Genomic DNA, 16,511 nt, shown 5'->3' with positions numbered 1-16,511 from the left:
GTAGTTTTTTTGTTTGGTTGGTGGGTTGGTTAGTTTTAAATGCTAGCCTTCTCAGAGTTTGGGATCACCGTTATACTAATAGGTTTTTAAATATGGGACGTTTTCTGTCTTTACGTTTATGGATCAGTTCAAATAGCATCAGAACGATCTGTTCCTTACAGTTGAAAACAATTCACCCATTTGAATTATTTGCACTTGTCCTGCTTTGTAGGCTCTTGGACAACTTTCTGGATTTCTTCACAGTTTATTTGCAGAAACATTTAGGTTTTTAAAAATCTCTTCCTGGGGGTGCCTGGGTGGCTGTCAGTTAAGCATCTGCCTTTGGCTCAGGTCATGATCTCAGGGTCCTGGGATCGAGCCCTGTGTCAGGCTCCCTGCTTAGCGGGGAGTCTGCTTCTCCCTCTCCCTCTGCCTCTGCCACTCACCCCCTCCACTAGTGCTCTCTCACTCTGTCTCACTCTATCTCAAATAAATAAAAAAATAAAATCTTAAAAGGTAAAAATAAAAATCTCTTCCTGTATTGGATTGATTGGTGATTTCTATTTTCCTAGGTAATCAATCCACTCCAGGCAGGTGGACAATTGATTAGCAGAGAGTTATTTGTAGAAAACAGCTAAATTTTGGTGCATCATTGGTTATTTTTCCTTTTTAATTCTTGATTAATGCGTCTGTATGTTGGCTCCCCTTTTGTGTTGGCTCAGTGTGCTAGTAGGTTATGTGTTTTCAGTGTTTTATTTCCTTACCTATTAGCACTTCGCTCTTTTCTAATCCAAACTCTCTGCTATAAAACAGTATCTGTGTTTCTGAGAAATTCAGAGTTCAGAAAACACATTACAGAATCCGTTCTTTCAGTGGAAAAGGTTGTCACAGACTAGAGATGGTCATGTGCTCTCTACCAATCATCCTTCTCTGGCCAGAACCTCAGCTGTGGCATTTAAAAAAATACCTGTAATTGCATCAGCACATAGACCAAGCATATGACAACATCTGGCTTTCCTGTATAGGATGGATTTGGTGATTTCTATTTTCCTAGGTAATCAGGAAAGGAGGTCCTGCCTCTCCTCCCTTTGTCAATAGCAGGGCCATTAAGCTAGAGCATCACACATGCCCTTGACATCCCTAACATGGGTGACAAAGATGCTAATGTCCTATAAGAAGCTTGCCCAACCGCATCACTGCACACACCTCGTTCTGTGAACAAGTGTAACCAGTCATGGTCTGTGTAATTAAAAAAAAAATTACACAGGGGCACCTGGGTGGCTCAGTTGGCTAAGAGTCTGGCTCTGGATTTCAGCTCGGGTCATGATTTCAGGGTCATGAGATGGAGCCCAAATTCAGGCTCTGCACTCAGTGGGGTGTCTGCTTGAGATTCTGTCCCCCTCTGCCCCTCCTCCCTGCTCATGCGCTCTCTCTCAAATAAATAAATCTTTTTTATAAATCACACATATTCCTAATGGATTTTTAATTTTTGTGGGCTTTAAAATTTCTGATTTAAGGGGCGCCTGGGTGGCTCAGTCGTTAGGCGTCTGCCTTTGGCTCAGGTCATGATCCCAGGGTGCTGGGATCGAGCCCCGCATCGGGCTCCCTGCTCGGCGGGAAGCCTGCTTTTCCCTCTCCCACTCCCCCTGCTTGTGTTCCCTCTCTCGCTGTGTCTCTCTCTGTCAAATAAATAAAATCTTTTAAAAAATAAATAAAATAAAATTTCTGATTTAATAATGAAGGGGGGCTTAGGGTTATGGATTTTCCTGTTGATGCAGTTTTGTCAAAACAGTTTTTTAAAAATAGATTTTAGGGGCACCTGGCCAGCTCAATCGGTAGAGCATGTGACTCTTGAACTCAGGGTTGTGGGTTTGAGCCCCATGTGGGGTATAGAGATGACTTAAAAATAAAATCTTTTAAAAAATTATTTAAAAATAGATTTTTTTTATTTTTTTAAAAAGATTTTATTTATTTATTTATTTGACAGAGAGAGACACAGCGAGAGAGGGAACACAAGCAGGGGGAGTGGGAGAGGGAGAAGCAGGCTTCCCCCTGAGCAGGGAGCCCGATGCGGGGCTCGATCCCAGGACCCTGGGATCATGACCTGAGCCGAAGGCAGTCGCTTAACAACTGAGCCACGCAGGCACCCCTAAAAATAGATTTTATTTTTTAAGAGCATTTTGGCTCACAGCAAAACTGGGAAGATACAGAGATTTCCCACACTCCCCCTGCCCCCTTACACACATAGATAGCCTCATGCAGACTGACACACCATTCTCTATTTCAGCTCAGGCTGCGTAACAAATACCACAGATTGGGTGGCCCAAACAACAGGAATTTATTGTCTCACATTATCCTGCAGATCCCAGAAGGCAGCCAGGACATAGAGCTTTTCCTTTTTTTTCTATGATGCATATTACTTCATTGTCTAGATATGTAATGGTTTATATAACGAATCCCCTGTGGTGGGTACCAGGCTGCTTACACTCCTTTGCTATTATAAACAGTGATGTGGTGCATAACCTTGCAGTGGTCAGCTCATGCTTGCACAGGTGTACCTGCGGATCAGACTCCTAGAAGTGGGGGTGTCGGCTCAAAGGGCCAGCAGTGACACTCTCATAGAAATTCTGAATAGTTGCTGGGTTGCTTATTTTCAGTGCCCCCCCCTTTTTTTCTCTCTTTTTCTATCCTGGTCATTTGTTTTCCCAAATACAACATAAATGGACTGTCCTGCTTACCTGGGACCTGTCTGCTTGCTGTCCTCATGCCTAAGCTTGAGGTGCACGGTTTGTAGTCTGTGCCCATTGTGCCTGTGGGAATGACTAGGGTTTCCACCCCTTCAGCCTGCTGGCCTCCTCCACTCTGCAGAAGGTTTGGAGACTGCCCTCCAGTGACCGTCCTGTGCAGAAATCTCTGTCTCAGTGTGACGGTGAGGCTTTTACAATGCATTTCCCAGACAACCATTTAGGTCGAGCACTTTGTCATGTGTTATCAGCAATTTGGGAAACTGAGAGTCTCTTCTATTTTTCTTTTGGGAAGTCTGTCTTTTTCTTAGTGACTTGTAGATAGCTTTACTCATTCTGGGTTGCATTTGCTCTCTTACTGGGCCTTTTGCGGAACAGATTTCCTTAATTTTGACGTAGTTCAGTTTACCCAAGTTTTCTTTATGTTTAGCGGTTTGGAGTCGTGTTTAAGAAATCTCTGCCTAGGGCGTCTGGGTGGCTCGGTCGGTTGGGTGTCTGCCTTTGGCTCAGGTCATGATACTGGAATCCCAGGATCGAGCCCCGCATTGGGCTCCCTGCTCAGTGGGGAGCCTGCTTCTCCCTCTTGCTCTGTGGCTCCCTCTGCTTGTGCTCTCTGCCTGTCAAATAAATAAATAAAATCTTAAAAAAAAAAAAGGAAATCTCTGCCTACTTCAAGGTCACGGGTAAAAGAAATAGGAAAACATATTTTTCCTATTTCCTTTACCCTTCACATTCAGATCTATCATCTGAAGTTGGAATTTTGTGTGTGGTGGGAGGCAGGAGTCAGGACACGTGGTCTCGCATAGTGACAGCCAGCCGGCCCCGAGCCATCCACCCTCGGGAAGACCCTGCTTCCCTGTCCTGCCTGTCGGCTTTGTTATAAATCAGGTGATCGTGTACCTGTGGTCTCTTCCTGGACTTCTGTTTTATCGGTCAGTTTGGCCACCCTTAAGTGTACTGCTTCTGATTCACGTTTTCTACCTGGTACTATCCTGTTTTCCTTCGTACATCTTATTTCCCTTACTAGGCTTATTTGAAGCCACTGAATTCCAAGAAGACGAGCTCTATGACTGATTGATCTTTTTAAAAAAATTTTTTTAATTAAGTAATCTCCATACCCAACATGGGGCTTGAACTCACAACCCCGAGACGGAGAGTTGCACGCTCCACCGATGGACCCAGCCAGGTGCCCCTATTACAGACAGATCTTTTGATGATGGCATCATGTCTAGACACAGTGCCTTCAAGGCATAGTTGCTGGTTGTCGTACATCACAAACATTGAAATAAACTTTCTTTTAAGAGAAACAGCCTACCTGTGTTATCACAAATTCTAAAAGATGCTCAGTATGAAAACCTCCGTCTCCTCTGTTTTCCTGTCCCATTCCACTGAACCACAGGTGTGGCTGGAGAAAACCATTGTGTTCTCATGGTCTGGGCGCTTTTTCTTTTAGTCTATGGTGGTCCAGTAAGGAGCCAAAATACCTCCTCATCTGCATGGCGTGGGTTAAGGCGGGAAGATTCTAACACTACCTTCTGAAGAACTCACTGTTGGGTGTTTTGGCACATGGGTACTGTTTCTCCCCCTGCATTAAATGTTATGCCCACGCCCCTTGCCATGTGAGTCGGCAGTGCCCCCCATTAGAGCATACAGAGTTTCCTTCCCTGTTGCATTCATATTGGAATGGTTAGCAAGTGTGTGTGGGAAGATGCTTGAAATGCATTTGTGTGGTTTAGCTTGGCCTCTTGCCGTGAGAACAGCCCGTTCCTGCTGGGAGGAGACATGCAGAACAGGCCTGTATGCGTCCAAGCCAGCTGCGCTAACAAAATACCACGGACTGGGCGCCGGAAACAACAGACATTTATTTCTGGAGGCTGGAAGTCCAAGATCCAGGTACCGGCAAGGTTGGTTTTTCCTGCCATTTCAATTCCTCCCCTGGGTTTGCAGGTGGCTGCCCCCGGCTCGTCCTCACCTGGTCTTTCCTCTGTGCCCGGCACCCCTGCTGCCTCTGGGCACCCACATCTCCTCTAACCGTAAGGGCACAGTCAGGCCACCCTCACGGGCTCGTTTTGCCTTCGCTGCCTCTGGAAAGGCCCTGCCTGTAAAAGCAGTCACGGGCTGAGGTCCTGGGGATTAGGACTTCAACACAGCAGTTTGGGAGGGGGGCACAATTCAGCCCATAACTAGACCTAAAGACCAGTCCAGCCAATCCCAGGAGGCAGCAGAGCCGTGAGCAGGAAATAAATGTCCGTGGTTGGGGTTGTTTGTCAGGTAAGAAGCCTGCAGCAAAGGCTGACTAATATAAACGTGTCTTGTATTCACTCTTCTTTTTTTTATGGAGGTGAAATTCACATCACACAATGAGGCACTTTAAAGTGTACCTTCAGGGGCGCCTGGGTGGCTCCGTCCGTCTGTTAAGCGTCCCACTCTTGGTTTTCGCTCAGGTCACGGTCCCAGAGGCCTTAGATCGCGCCCGTGGGTAGTCGGCTTCTCCCTCCGCCCGCCCCCCATGCTCTCTCCCGCGCTCTCTCAAATTAATACATCTTAAAAAAAATAATGACGTGTACCTTCAGTGACGTTTAGTGTGCTCACAACACTGTTCCTTTAGTTCCTAATGGGCAGAGTCAGAGAGGCTTTCGCCCGAGGAAAATGCATCCATCCATTCTTTCACTGACGGGAAAACATCTTCATGGAAGTACAAATCTTGTGGTGGTGGGAGCTAAAAGCCGAACCCTGTGATACCGGGAAGCGTGTCCTTCCTCACAGGCACAACCCGACATTTGCTGCGGGCCCCGTAATGCCTTGATTTATGGGGCCCACATTTACGGAGTGGTCAGCACCTGCAGGCCCTGCTCTTGAGTCCAGGGTCTTGGTGGTGAAACAAAAACAAAAAACAGGCAAAAAAAGAAACCCCAAAAAACAAAAAAACCCTGCCTTCATGGGGCATGCATTCTAGAGGAAATCAGATTCAATAAGTAAGTAATCAATAGCACGTTCAGTGGTTTAAAAGGGCTAAGAAGAAAAATGAACAGAAAGATTGCAAGAAAGGCCTCACCGCGACGGGGGTTTTCCGTGGGGATGATGCTCCAGGGAGGCGAGCGCGGCTGCGAGCAGAAGCCAGTTCTGTCCCCTGTGGGTCACAGCCAGGCCTGTCCCAGCAGAGGTGGGAGCCAGGAGGAGCCGAGGAAGGCTTCTTTGCACGTGCTCACCCTCCTGAGGCTGGGCCCTGCTCCCAGGACCAGCCCTGCCGCCGCTGCAGACCTGGTAGGTGCACCGGGCAGGTGCAGGCTGTAGACAGAAATGCAGAAGTCATTCACGTGTCCATGCATTTCAACCCAGCGAGGTCACCCGCAGGGGAGGTTCAGCCCCGCCATGGCGCAGGGGTGTATAGAGGTGGGCAGGTGAGGCGGAGTCAGCCACAAGGAAGGAACAGCGCTCTGAAAGCTCCCGGAGGACCCAGGAGCAGTTTTGTGCGACATGTGACATTCGCCCCATTTCCTTCCCAGCCAGGGCTGGTAACCCCCTCCTCAGCGGGAAACATGACAATGGGCGGGAATCTGAAACTTCTTCTGCGGAAGAATTTCATCTTGAAGGTGGGTAAGGTGCACGGGGAGGGGGGGGGCATTGGCGTCTCCTAGGGAGGGACTGGATGTTGAAGTTAGGTTGGGTTCTAATAACGGATTAAAGAAAAAAATCAACTTTACTTGGAATGAGGCCCCTCTCTGCAAATACGGCCGGTTCCCACTGGAACTCTGCAGACTGTCATCACTGAAGCCCGCACCGTTGTTACTGGTTTCTCACCGCCAATGCGTGGAAAAGTCAGATGGGGAGGCGTCTAGCTCGTTCCCTATTGTGCAGGGAGGGAGAGGGCTTTTCACAAGGAAGCCTTGCCACCCGGCGACTCAACACGTGTGTTCTGCTTTGGATTACCACCCACTTTCCTTTCCGTTGCAGAAGCGGAAGACCCTGGTCACCATGCTAGAGATCCTGGTGCCACTGCTGTTCTCCACGATTGTCATGTATCTTCGCCTGAACAGTCTGCCCAAAAAAAGGCCTCCTTTGAACTACCTTGCGATCAACATCAGTTTGCTGCCAGACTTCTTCTATTTCCCCATGCAGACTAGATACCAGCTAGTGTACATCCCTTCCAAGAGCAGGACGTTGAAGGCTATCATGGAAATGGTAGAGAAATCCTTTGACATTGAGTTTGAAGGTGAGACACAGAGATGGGGTACGGGTACGGAGGGAGGGCATTTTTCCAGAGTTGGAGGCCTTTGCTGGAGGGTGCTTATGGTCGTGATTCCAAATGTGGGGTCTCCAAATCCTAAAAAGTCTGCAGAGGTGGTCGCTGGGGGAGAGCAGCCCATTCTGATCCTGCAACCACACCACCCAGAGACTTGAGAGATTCTGAATTAGCGTTCCGACTGGTCTCTCTTCACCTCTTGACCCCTTCTAGTCCAGTCTCTGTGTGGATCCAGGAAGATCTCTCAAAGGTCAGTGGGGTCTGGCCAGCCGGTGCCTCAGCCCCTCCTGGGCTTCCACTGCACAGGGAGCCAGGCAGGCCCTTCTCTGGGCTCCCCTACACCCCACACACCTCCCGAGGGCTGTGCCTTCCTAGCCCTGCAATGGTGCTGAGCAGAGCAGGCATCTGGGGTTTAGGTCTCTCACCTGTGCCTCTGTCTCTCTTGGAGTCCTGCTGGCTCCGCTCACAGCATTTTGATTCATGTTTCATCACATGGCCCACTAACGGCTCTCTGTGCTGCACCTGCTGGGCACAGAGGGCAGAGGCCCGTGTCTGTCCTGGGCATACTCCGTGCCTGGCACACACTCGCTGCTCAATACATTATTTATTGGGTGGAGTAATGCACTTAGGTAGGTACAGCTTTTCAAGACATGGAGTCCACAAAATGTGGAGTGATTTTCCAAAGTTATACTATGTGTTTTTGTAAAAGTATTCCAATAACACAGAAGGTACAAAGTGGAAAGAAAGGGCTGTCCTTTCCTAGCTCAGAGCGCTACTCGGTGCAGACAATTCTTTCAAAGGCCCTCCATGGCCACGTGTGTGGGGACCGCTGTTTTGTGCTTCATGCTTGCCTAGCGCCCTGAAATACCATTCCAATTCAGTTGTATCTTTCACAAATGTGAGATTATGAAACAAACAACAATGGAGAAATCTTCTCTGGGGAGGTAATATGGTAGTGAAGCCGTGAGGGTGAGGGACAAGCCATGCAGGGTGGGAGGGTGACCTCAGGACTCAGGGGCGGCCAGCAGGGGTCCGCCGCAGGGTCGGGGAGCTGGCAGCTGTGGGCAAGGAGAAAGGAAGTGGGGAGAGTGGTCCCAGTGAGGTCGGAGTGTCTTTGGGAGCCTCGAAGGCCTTGTCCAAGTCCTGGATTTCCTTCTCCTGCCCAAGGCCGCCCGCCGTGGGAGGGGTTTTAAGAAGAGAAGTTACATGATTTGTTTTAGAAGAGCCATCTCTGGCTGTTCTCTGGAAGAGAGACTGGAGCCCGTGGTATTCGCAGACATTCAGGAGGAAGTGGATGGGCGGGGAGGAGACATGCAGGCAGACGGAGCTGCGTGGATGAATTCGAGATCAGTCTGCAGTGGGAGGGGCGCTTGGGTGGCTCAGTAGTTAAGCGTCTGACTTCAGCTCAGGTCATGATCCCAGGGTCCTGGAATTGAGTCCCGCATCGGGCTCCCTGCTCGCTGGGGAGTCTGCTTTTCCCTCTGCTTGCTGCTCCCTCTGCTTGTGCTCTCTCTCTCTCTAAAATAAAATATTTTTAAAAAAAATCTGCAGCAGGATGTCGCGGGTCAGAAGCCCTCCTGCCTGCTTTGGACCTCTCTCGGTAGGTGGCCCTCCTGCTCCTGAAACATTCGCTTTGTATCTGGGCTGAGTTTCCACCCCATTTCCAGGGACCCCTCAGTGGCCTCCGCAGAGAAGAAAACATTTCTATTCTGTCTTCCCTTAAGATCCCACCTCAGGCAGTTTATCTTTTTTTGGGAGCGAGGTCTTGAACGTTTCTTTTTTTTTTTTTTTTTAAGATTTTATTTATTTATTTGACAGAAAGACACAGCGAGAGAGGGAACACAAGCAGGGGGAGTGGGAGAGGGAGAAGCAGGCTTCCCACTGAGAAGGGAGCCCAATGTGGGGCTCGATCCCAGGACCCTGGGATCATGACCTGAGCCGAAGGCAGACGCTTAACGACTGAGCCACCCAGGCGCCCCTTGAACGTTTATTTCTGCCTTATTGCTTCTGACTCACGTCTTGTTTCGTCGCAGTGTGTGTTCTGCCCTCGGTCCTGTGCTGACTCCTGCTAAGAGGAGTGTGGCGCTTACTGTGGGTTCCGGTGCTTTCCTTCCTCGCGTGGCTTGCGGCCACCCGCTGTGTGCTCGAGTGTTTGCAGAACGGCCGAGGGAGTGAGTGAGGCTTGCGGCCCCTCGGCCGAGAAGCGGGCGCCCCTGCACCTGCTCAGGGAGGATGGCGATGGGCGGGCAGCGGAGGCCTTCCCGCCAGCCCCTTGCTGACTGGATTTTCTCTCTGCAGTTCTAGGCTATTCTTCGGTGCCCGTCTTTGAAAGTTACATAATCCAGGACCCCAAAGCCTTCTACGTGTGGGCTGGAATTGTCTTGGATCACCACTTCAATGACAGCAAGCAGCCCCTGACGCTGGAGGTAAGGACGGCCCTTCTGGAACAGCGAGACGGCGCTGCCCAGGCCTGCGGGCGAGTCCGTGAGGGAGTCTTGTCACCTGAGCTGCCCCTCTGTTGTCCTGTGTTACTGTCCTGTCTTACTTCCGGAGGAGGTAAGCAAACGCTCCAGGCTTCACCTCTTACAACCAGGCCCCCGGGGCCCCTTCCAGTTCTCCGATTCCTTATAAGGGAAGCCTTGCGCAGGGGAACCTCCTGCCGAGGGAGGAGGGCCACGCATGCAAGCTGCTTGATTACGGACTGGGTGCCCGCTCCGCAGCCACTGGCCGTCTAGCCGTGGGAGGGGCACTAGCCTTTCTGGGCCTCAGTTTCCTGACCAGTGTAATGGGATTAATAGTAGTTCCTAACTTGGAGCATTAAATGAGTCTGTGCCCAGGAGAGAGCCGGGAAGAGAAGCATTTTCCAGAAGGACTGGTCCTAGTTGCCACCATGACTAGCATGGACTCAAACGTGGTAGGGCTTTCTGGCAGTGGTTCCTGTCTGGGGGTGGGAAGGCTTTGGTGTGGTGCCATACTGTCACGTAAAGATTGTCAGAACTTGCTTGGGGTGTTGGAAGCCGGAGGCAGCCTTGTTTATAAACAACCAGCAATACTTGGCGAGCACATAGGAATGCCAGGCACACCCAGGGATCATCCGACAGGATCCTGCAGTACGTCTGGGGTGGGCGCTGTTAACATCCTCCCCACTTTACTGACGAGGAAACCGAGACAAGAAGGTCAAGTGACTTGCCCAAACACTGCCTTCCTTGAGGGGGCTCTCCTGGGATGGTGGCGGCAGACCACCGTGTGCTCCCCAGAGGGGACAGCCATCCCTCTGTCCCAGCTGGCCTCGGGCGCAGGTCTGCTCTGTCCTGGGTCCTCTCTGAGCATCAGGATCTTATGACCGAGGTTGTCCTCCCTTTATCCTCCACAGATCAAATACCACCTGTGCTTGAGCTGCATTCAGAGGAACTCCTTAATCTTGAAGGTGACAACATACCACGATAAGCTGGAAGGCTGGGACACATCCCTCCTTTATCCTCCGAACCCGAGCCAAGTGCCCTGGGCCTTTGGACATTTTGACGGGGGACTCCCTGGTGAGGAAGCCCGTGTGCGTGGCCCTGTGTGTACCCACCTGGTCCCGAACGTTGCAGAAGAGGTTGAGGGAGTTACGTTTAGAAATGTGTCACTGGGTAAAATGCTTTCATTCTAGAGGAAGTTAAAGCAGCAGTTAAGTGTTTGATTTGTACTGATACTGAACTGCTTGAAGGAAGGATGGAAGCATTTTACAGGAACCAGGAGGGTACGTTCCTTCTCATGCTCCTGTGTGTACTAACATTTGCTTTAGCTTCCCGCAGGCTGGGGAGCAGCCGCGGGACAGCAGGGGCACCCGTTCATCCTCTCCTGAAGGACGCACGCTCCCCACATCCCTGTAGAGTTTTGGGATCCTTCTTTGTCGGGGGTTCAGGGAGGCCTCCCTGTAGGGAACGAGCTGCTCGTAGGAAACTGAGCTGCCAAGCTGCACCTCACTGTGGGATGAGTGCACAGCTGACGTGGAGCCTTGGGTCTGCAAGGCCAGCGAGGGGCAATGTAAACCGAGGGCTCATAGATTTGTGTGATTTTAGAAAGGGTACCAGCCGCTCTGCAGAGGAAACTCTCCTACCCGCAGTCAACACCATGTAACAGTTGCCGGGATTTTAGTGTCAACAACATGTTCCTCCCATGTTCATCCTCCCGGATCTGGGGGCCCGCGTAGGGCTGGGCCATCGGGAGACCTTGGTCACCTCCACTTCACTGCTGCATGCCCCACCCTGGCTCTGCCCACAAGGAGGGCCAGGAACCCGTGCTTGAAGGTGGGGCCATTATCTCTTAAAAGACCCCCAGGCCTGGCGTCTTTGCCCTTCAACCTATTTTTCCCAAAAGCTGACCTCAGCCCACCAACTACACTGTTGATCGTAAGGGCTGCTTACGATCAAGATGGTTTTTGAGGCTTGGCAGCAAAATCCGATGCCCATAACCCTTGGGTCACAGCGGTGACAGTTCAGAGACAGTCACAGTCAGGGAGGGGGGCTGTGGTCTCCCAAGTGCTTTGAATTTAACCATCTTATATGTCCTGGATGATTAGAAGTGCAGAGCAGGCACCCTTTCCCTGGAGCCTGAGTGCCTAGTGGAGGGGATGTGGCCCCACCACGCAAGAGTGTTGTATGCGACATCCCTTGTTTTGTGTGTTCAGATCACCTTTGCCCTGTTCTCTGATAAAAGATGCCATCACAGCCACGGGGGCCCGTGGTGACTCTTCTCCTTATTCCACATGGCAACAGGTGGACTCCAGAGAGCCTGTCCTATTCCTGTTGGTGTGTCTTCATGAATCGCTAGCCACAAGCATCTGATTCATCAGGTGTTCTGCTGCGTCAGTCTTCCTGGGTCTCTCATGCCTGGTGTTCGCTGTGTTCTCATGCAAGATACAGCAAGGAAGGCTTCCTGACCCTACAGCATGCTCTGGACAAGGCCATCATGCAGCACCACGCCCACAATGTGATGACCCAACTGTTCAAGAACCTCACTGTGCTCGTGAAGAGGTTCCCGCATGGAGCCCACGTCCAGGACACGTTCTTGCTGATCCTTCAGAATGAGTTCCCTCTTCTGCTCATGCTCAGCTTCATCTGCATCCAGCTCATCATCATCAATTCTGTTGTCCTGGAGAAAGAGAAAAAGCTGAAGGTAGCCGCACCGGCATGGGATGCATGCCTCTCCTGGGACCCGGGATGTCCGGGAGCACTAATGAAAAATGAGCAGAGTGGGAGTGAGGCTAAGGCAGGGGAAAGGTTGCCTAGCTGTCAGAGGGATGTCCAAGGTGAGTTGGAAGGTGGATGTTCTTCCATCATTTGACCTGCTTGCCACTCAGGCAACCCCATCTGTTGTGATGACATGAGTCCTTGCTTTGGGGCTCGCCCATGGTGGCTGTTTAGGAGATGCTTGTGGAGTGACTCCCTGAGAAACACACAGGAGGGGAATGACCCCCAGGAGTAGCTCGCTGTCTTGCTGCTGCAGCCGGGAGCACTCTCCAGGGAGCCCCAGCCGAACACAAGGCTGATCCTGCGAGTTTCTCTGCCTTCTGCGCTCTGGGGCCCTGCCCGCCCTCTACCATGACTTCTCTCCCCACCTTTTGCTAATTTCTTCCCCTTTGATTGATTCTTATGACTGGGTCTAGAAAATAGCCTGCCGGCGGCTCCCTCGACCTTGCTTGGTCTCACCCACCGTGTCCAGTTTGCTCTGTGTTCTTGCACGCACAATGTGCTCTGCGGGAGGCAGTCTGTGAGGCTGCCGTGGGCGTCTCCACCCAACGTGGTGAGACAGCCGGCTCTTCTGTTTTCCCTAGGAGTATATGTGCATAATGGGAGTGAACAACTGGCAACACTGGGCTGCCTGGTTCACCATGTTCTTCATCTCCGCCCTCATGGTCGTCTCTTTCATGACTGTCCTCTTCTGCACGCAGGTACGTGTCTCGGGCCCTCAGGATGTGCTTGGCTATGCAGAGGGGTGGGTGGCGGTGCTGAGATTCGGCAGCTGGGGAGAGCACAGCTGGTGATGAGCACCTGGGAACCCTCAGGTGGATGCGAGGTGGTGCTTACTGAAACTCTGCGGGGATCGGGCGCGGATCGTGCACCATCCGGGAGATTGCCCTCCCGCCGTTCCCGGCTCTGTGAGGACTGGACACAGGCGTGATTAACTTCGTTAGGGAAGTGGAATTCCAAGAGATGTATTTCATAAACTTTAAAACATTGCAAATTTTACACTCTACAGATAGTTGAAAACAGTTTTTGTAAGAGATGAGGACATTCTCTCAGGCCCATGCTACCTTGTTAAATTTTCCTTCTACGCTGCTGTTGAAATTTGGTGTTCCAATTTGCTTTCATTTAATGACTAAATTATAATCCACCATGTGGATGTATGAAAATTTGCCTTCTAAATTACCGAAGTTGGGGCACTTTGGATATGGGAAGGCAAGAAAATCCAGACCACACAGCAAAACACGTAAAACAAAGAAAATGGCCAGAAAGCATTAAAAAGAGGAGATGTCAGCTTCCCAAAGGAATACCATAGTCATCTGTAATAGTGACGATGACAAATGGCATAAACTCTCTCATTAAAGCAAAAAAAGATTCACACTGGGTCAAAAACTGAATTCGGACTTACACTTTCTTTAAAAAAGGTACACGGACTGAGCATTATTTGTAAATGGTCGTGGACACTGGATCAAAGTCTGCCTTAAAAAAAATCTGTCTCTGTTGTTTAATTAGGATCATCTTGTAAAGTTTTTTTTTAATTTCTGCACTGTTAACGGGTATTTCATGCCTCCTCCTCATTCTGTCCACGTAAAAATGATGTGTGTCTATGACTACAACACAGGTGAACGGTGTGACAGTGTTCAGGAACAGCGACCCTAGCTTGATATTCGTTTTTCTACTGTGTTTTGCCATTGCCACAATTTTCTTTGCATTCATGATCAGCACATTCTTCCAAAGAGGTGAGTCCTGATACAATTTTCTGTCAGGGAGGGTGTTATTGCTTCTGTTTCTGGCAGCACTGCTACTCAAGTTACCTACAGCATGAATTATTATTCCTTCAAAGCAAAAATTTCATCTCTGTGGTTACTTTAGCAATAGACTGATTCCATTCCCCGTCCAAGGCTTAGGGAACCATCTCATGTATGTCTGTTTTTCTGCTTCGTTTGGCTGCTAAATGTCACTTCAAACAGATGCAAATGGTTAAGTCCCAACTTGGAAGGAAATGAGGGATAAGGCATCAGTGCAGATAGTTCTCCAGGTCTTGATTGTGAACTTGGGCACAATAATAGGATGGCTTCTGAGACACCATAGTAAGACCGGAATTCCTGGGACTTTGGTCCTGTCAGGAGGGGTGTTCCCTCTAAAATTATTGGTAGAGTCAATGAACTACTAGGGACAAAAATAACAGGAAATAGGGTCAAAGTCAGAGCGTGGGAGAATGGACTGCTGATTCAAATAGAGAGGCAGAGGTAAAAACATTCATGGAGGGCAGATCTAGTAGTTGGTGACAAACAGGGCTTACGAGAACTTGGGGAAAAAGCAAATGTGCATAAATGAAGCCAGGCAGTTTACTCTAAACATTTGTGAATATTTTACATTAAGTATCATGTTCTAATGTTCTAATATGTGGGCCCTGGCAAATACCGACTCTACCAGGGTAGGAGTGGGTTCTTTGGGAGGTTGACTGGGCCTGGACACCGTCTCCTGATTCAAACTCTATACCAAGTTCTCCACTATCCTCAATAGCTCAAGGGCAAGCATGGCGGGGGGGGGGGGGGGGTCAAAAAAAAGAATAATGGGGGGGGGCCTGGGAGCATGACTATCAAAGGATGCTTGAAAGCTAAGGCTAATGTTGGGCTGAAGGTTGAAGCCCCCAAAAATTGAATTTGCGGTCAAGCATAAGAAATAAGCAGAGGGCTGGAAAGAAAAACCAAAACCAACGAGGTCAGAAGCACAATAAAGCAAGACCAGAGTGGAAAGCAGATAGTAGGCAAGAGTCCCAAGTGAAAGCAAAAATATACCACATAACATCAGGGTTTATGATCACTTGATTTTTCATGAAGGGGCCAAGAGAATTCAACAGGTAAGGAATAGTTTTTTCAACAAAGAATGCTGGAATAGCTGGATATCTACGTACACAAGAATGAAGCTGGACCTCTACATCACATCATACATAAAAATTAACTCAAAGTGGATTATAAACCCAAAGGTAAGTGCTAAAACAACAAAACCTTTAAAAGAAAATCCAGGCATAAATCTTTGTGATCTTGGGTTAGATGGTGTTTTCTTAGACATGACACCAAAAGCATAAGTCATAAAAAAGAGGATTGATGAATTGGACTAAATCAATATTAAAAACTTTTGTGCTTCAAAGGATACCATCAAGAAAGTGAAAAGACGACCCACAGACTTGGAGAAAACATCTGCAAATAATGTATATCATGAGAGACTTGTATCCAGAATAAATAAAAGAAAACTTACAACTAAAAAATAAAAACACAGATATTTCAAACTCATTATATCAGCCAGCATTACCCTGATACCCAAGCTGGAAAAGACATGAGACCAATAAAACTACAGATCAGTATTCCTTATGAACAGAGGTGTAAAAATCTTGAACAAAATACTAGCAAACTATGTCCAACAGCATATTTAAAGGATTCTACACCATGCCAAGTGGGATTTATACCAAGAATACAAGAATAATTCAACATCTGAAAAACAGTAAATATAATACACCACTTGAATTGAATGAAGGAAAAAATAAACACAATTTTATTCACTTTTAATTGTCTCAATTGATATTGAAAAAGCATGTGACAAAATCCAGTACTTTTCATGATAAAAACATTTAACAAACTAGAATATAAAGGAATTCTCTCAACCAATAGTGAGCATTTACAAAAACCCCACAGCTAATTTCATATTCAATGGTGAACAATTGAAAGCATTCCCCCTAAGATCAGGAAAAAGATAAGGATGACCACTTACCCCCCTGTTACTCAACATTGTACTGGAAGTTCTAGGCAGAGCAATTAAGAATGAAAAAGAACTAAAACGCATGCAACTGGAGAGGAAGAAGCAAAACTCTCCCTATTCAACCATGACACGATCTTACATAGAGAAAATCCTAAAGAATCCACAATGGGAACTTTTAGAGCAATTAAATGAATTCAGCAAGTTTTCAGGCTAGAGATCAACACGCAAAAGTCAGTTGTGTTTCTATACACTAGCAGTGAACATTCCAAAAAAGAAATAAAGAAAACAATTCCACTTAAAATACCCCCCAAAATAAAATACCCAAGAATAAATCCTCCCAAAGAGATAACAGACTTGTTGAAAGAAATCAAAGACAACTTAATGCAATGGAAAGACATCCCATGTTCATGGATTGGAAGACTTAGTATTGTTAAGATGGTCATATTCCCCCAGATTGATCTAGAGATTCAACTGAAAGCCTATTAAAATCCCAGATGCCTTTTTCTCAGAAATGGACAAGCTAACACTAAAATCCATATAGATTTGCAAGGGGCCGCA

The 16,511-nt window shown here is 48.5% G+C and overlaps 1 protein-coding gene across 1 annotated transcript in view; it reads left to right on the top strand.

The window, feature by feature from the left end:
- Window positions 1-6,262: 6,262 nt before the first annotated feature.
- Window positions 6,263-16,511, top strand: part of LOC116645377 (ATP-binding cassette sub-family A member 17-like) — a gene marked incomplete at its 3' end in the record, with an annotated part of 63,265 nt that continues 53,016 nt past the window's right edge. Inside the window, 7 exon segments of the mRNA XM_032425509.1 lie at window positions 6,263-6,316; window positions 6,678-6,936; window positions 9,265-9,392; window positions 10,340-10,573; window positions 11,782-12,126; window positions 12,785-12,901; window positions 13,816-13,931. Of these exon segments, the coding sequence (XP_032281400.1) occupies window positions 6,263-6,316; window positions 6,678-6,936; window positions 9,265-9,392; window positions 10,340-10,573; window positions 11,782-12,126; window positions 12,785-12,901; window positions 13,816-13,931 (1,253 nt within the window).

This window comes from Phoca vitulina, unplaced genomic scaffold, assembly GCF_004348235.1.
Source record: "Phoca vitulina isolate PV1807 unplaced genomic scaffold, GSC_HSeal_1.0 scaffold33, whole genome shotgun sequence".
NCBI classification, from domain to species: Eukaryota; Metazoa; Chordata; class Mammalia; order Carnivora; family Phocidae; genus Phoca; species Phoca vitulina.
This window is presented reverse-complemented; position numbering and strand designations above follow the sequence as displayed.